Raw genomic sequence first — 4,026 nt, 5'->3', positions numbered from 1 at the left:
TCTAACCATAATATATTTAAAATGTTTATGAACTGGTTTTAAAACACAAAAGTTCGGCATAAAACTTTTTCACCTGGCTTCTGCTACATAACATACAATTTAGTACGCACTGAGAGCTTTTTGCAGAAACTTATTTTTAGCAAATATATATTTCTCTTTTTGAGTGCTAATAATAATGTAGTGTTATTATTGGAAGAAATCTTTCGTACTTAACTTTTGTAGCCTACATCCGAATTTTTGCATTCTATAAGCGTTTGTTTTGCCAGTTCGTAAAAAGTTTTACACTTTGAAATAATTCTTGTGTTATTAAATTTCAAACCTCTGGACAAAATTCTGCATTTTGCTGAATGTTGAGAGACAAAATTCATGATTTATAGATGGGTAATCCTGAACATTAATTTTAAAATCCTAAAACCTTGTTTTAAAATATTTTGTTCATTTATTTATTTTTTTTTTTTTTTGGCTAATTTTCTGATAATTACCTACAAACTGTTAAAATTCAGACCAGCTTTTTTTTTAGTCTCTGATGTTATTAAAATTAAAATAGGTTTTAAATTGGGGAGGAGGGGATAACACAAGATTTATTTCAAAGTGTAAAACTTTTTATGAACTGGCAAAATAAATGCTTATTGAATTCAAAAATTGGGATGCATGCTACAAAGGTAAAGCAAAAATTAAGACCAAAGAACGAATTTCTCTGTTTTCCCATTTTCCTGCTTTTTTGATTGCTTATTCAAGTTCTATTCCTTTGCTCAGGGCTGTTGTTTAAAGGGAGGGGGGGGGGGCACAAAGGTTGGCATGGTTTTAGATGTGTTCCAGTAAAATTTTCATTGTATACATACCCTTTGTCAAGAAAAAAATTCAAATGACTGGCTTGCCTTTCTCCAAAATACTTGTAGAATTCTTGTGGCAAATGATGTAAATACTTATTACAACCAACACTTAAAAGCTTCATGCTTGGAGGAACAGTTTATGTGACCAAAAGTGTCAAAATCCTATTTTATTTCATCTGCTATTAATGTTACCTGTTATATAGTTATAAATCATCCAGGGTTGGGTTCTTCAACGTGTGTGGAATGATAATACCAAAATAAGGAGGACAAAGTAATATGAACGTCTAACTGTTTTATTCCCACTCCATGGACTGACTTTCCCAGCCAAAGCATTGGCAACCGCGCATGCGCTACAAGTTGATGCTTATTAGTATACAATATGTCACACGTCCTTTTTTTTTTTTTAAACAAAAAAATTGATTTAAACCAAACACAATTTAAGCATGCACTAAAGATTAAAATGATAAAGACAAATAAGTGCAAAAATTACTAAAACAATCACAATTTAAACATATACTAAAATACTAAAATATTCAAGAGAAATAAATGTCAAATTTTTTTTTTTAAACATAGTCCTGGAACCTGAGGGGTCTTCTTATTATGCGTTTTTCTCGTTTGGGGGTTGAGACATTATCAGGCAGAGTCTCAGTTGGATTTTCAGATGAATCCTCTCTTACTATTTGGGTGCATGGTGATTTTAATTTTTCCTTATCTACATCCAACTCCATGTTTTCTTTACTCTCATCTGGTCTAAGGTGAATTCTATTTCTTTGAAGTTCACTTCCTGCCGCTGTTTTCACTAAGTAAGATCTGGGTGTATTTAACTTTTCTATAACTGTCCCTGGGGCCCAATCTCGGTGCCCTAGCTGTACGAAAACTGGTTGATTTTTCTTTAGAGTTGACAGTTTTACAGCTGATCTGTCATAATATTCTTTCTGTTTATTTTGCTGCTTTTTTAAAATCTTTATTGTTTCATCTGTTGGGAACTTTGGTGTGAGAAGAGATGTTTTCTGTGGCATTACAGTTCTAAGTCTTCGTCCCATAAGCATTTCTGACGGTGATAACAAACTGGATTTTGGAGTGCTGTTGTATTCCAGTACTGCTAGGTTGGGATCTCCTTTGCTTCTAATAACTTTTAGTAAAATTGATTTCATCGTTCCAATAGCTTTCTCTACCATTCCATTTGATTTTGGATACTTAGGTGACGATGTTACAGGCTCTATGTCATACGACTTAGTAAAATTTTGGAAAAGTCTACTATCGAACGGTGGACCATTATCAGAATGCAACCTGCGTGGTATACCATGTGTCCTAAAAATTTGTTTCAGTGCATTGATAACTGGCTCTGCTGTTTTCTTTGTCAATTTCTTAATTTCTATGAATTCGGAATGGTAATCAACACATAAAAGATAGTCTGTTTTTTGTAGATACATGAAATCAATAGCTACCTCCTCCCATGGCAGTGTTGGTATACTGTATGGTAGTAAAGTTTCTTTTACATTAGCACGTTGATGTTGTTGACAAATTGTGCATGCATTAATGAATTTTTTTATATCTTCGCAAAAATTTGGCCAATATACGTTTTTTGAAGCTTTGTTTATGCAAGATGTTATCCCTTGATGGGCTGAATGTATGTTCTGCAAAATTCAGCTTTCATCTTTGTGGGAATTACTAATCTATTTCCCAGAAATATTAAATCGTTGTAACAGTGAAGTTCTGCTTTCTTGTCCCAATAGCTTCTAGTTTTCTCAGGCATCTGTTTAAAACTTTGCGGCCAACCTTCTTCAATGTATTTTTTTATTAAAATTAGCTCCGGATCATCTCTAGTAGCAATCTTTAGAACTTCGGTCTTCTCATCAGTAGCTGATAGGACTGTATGAACAACTGCAGCTCCGGCCTCTAAAAAACTAGTATCTTCACTACCTTTCAACGGTGTCCTAGACAATGCATCTGCGATATATAATTTTTTACCTGGTACATGTTTTAGTTCGAAATCATATTTAAATAATTCTAAAACCATACGCTGTAGTCTTGGGGACAACTTATCTATAGGCTTTTTCAATAGACCTATTAGATGCTTATGATCAGTTTCAACCAAAAATTTAGTTCCAAAGATAAAATAATGAAACTTTTTACAACCAATTAAAATTGCCAACAGTTCTTTCTCTATTTGACTGTAACGTTGTTGTGTGTCTGTCAATGAGGATGACGCGTATGCAATTGGGTGACCCTCTTGTATCAAAACAGCACCCAGTCCAAATTGACTTGCATCTACAGACACTGTGGAGAGTTTATCTTTTGTTGTATAAAGACAAAACAGGAGAGTTTTTAACACATTTTTTTAAGTCTTCAAACGCCCTTTGTTCATTTGAACTCCATACAAATTCTACATTCTTTCCAAGTAACTTCCTTAATATACCTGTTCTGTCAGATAAATTTGGTATAAATTTTCCTAGAAATGTAATGATACCTAAAAATCTTTGAAGTTCTGCTTTATTCTTTGGCGTGCCGTATTCTACTATAGCTTTAACTTTGTTTTCATTCATAGACTGTCCATTCTTCGATAAATCAAAACCCAAATATTTAACAGAATCCATTCCAATTTTACTCTTCTCTTTAGATAATTTCAAACCATGCTCTCGAGCTCTATCTAGAACAGCTTTTAACTTGGCATCATGTTCTTTTTGAGTTTTCCCAAACACAAGTATATCATCAATGTATATTAAAATACCATTTATGTCAATAAATATATTTTCTATAGTTTTCTGGTACACCTCAGGTGAACTGCTTAATCCATACGGTAATCTACAAAACTTATAGCGTCCAAAAGGCGTGGCAATGGTACACAATTTAGAACTTTTTTCTGTTAGAGGAATTTGTAAAAATGTACTTGATGCATCCAAGACACTGAAAAATTTAGCTCCCTCCAATTCCGAAAAAAGACTTTGCTGGGTTGGTATTGGGTAATGCTCTCTTTTAATATACTTATTTAAGCCTCTGGGATCCATACAAATTCTTATTTCTTTGTTTGGTTTCTGTACTACAACAATAGGGTTAACCCAGTCTGTTGGTTCAGTAACTTTTTCAAGTACCCCTTTTGACACCATGTTATCAATCTCTGCCTTAACTTTTCCCTTTAAAGACGCTGGTATAACTCTAGGTGCAGAAATTTTTGGAACTGCATTTTTGTCTA

At 33.4% G+C, this 4,026-nt stretch overlaps 1 protein-coding gene across 1 annotated transcript; it reads right to left on the bottom strand.

Annotated features, from left to right (window-relative positions):
- Positions 1 to 1,396: 1,396 nt before the first annotated feature.
- On the bottom strand, positions 1,397 to 2,266 carry LOC129226646 (uncharacterized). The gene is made up of 2 exons (XM_054861276.1): positions 1,856 to 2,266; positions 1,397 to 1,768 (listed from the first exon to the last, which is right to left on the bottom strand). Exons 1-2 carry the CDS (start codon positions 2,264 to 2,266, stop codon positions 1,397 to 1,399), a joined length of 783 nt encoding a protein of 260 aa, XP_054717251.1.
- Positions 2,267 to 4,026: the final 1,760 nt, after the last annotated feature.

Source organism: Uloborus diversus, chromosome 7, assembly GCF_026930045.1.
Source record: "Uloborus diversus isolate 005 chromosome 7, Udiv.v.3.1, whole genome shotgun sequence".
NCBI lineage: Eukaryota > Metazoa > Arthropoda > Arachnida > Araneae > Uloboridae > Uloborus > Uloborus diversus.
Note: the sequence above shows the minus strand (reverse complement) of the source record. Positions and strands in the feature narration are given on the sequence as shown.

Bases quoted from the DNA above. Each gene is read 5' to 3' on its own strand.
- LOC129226646 (XM_054861276.1), bottom strand. From the start codon at position 2,266: ATGTATCTACAAAAAACAGACTATCTTTTATGTGTTGATTACCATTCC. The intron at 1,769-1,855 runs GTAATGCCACAG...CAAAATAAACAG, and splicing joins TGGGACGAAGACTTAGAACT to AAAGAATATTATGACAGATC.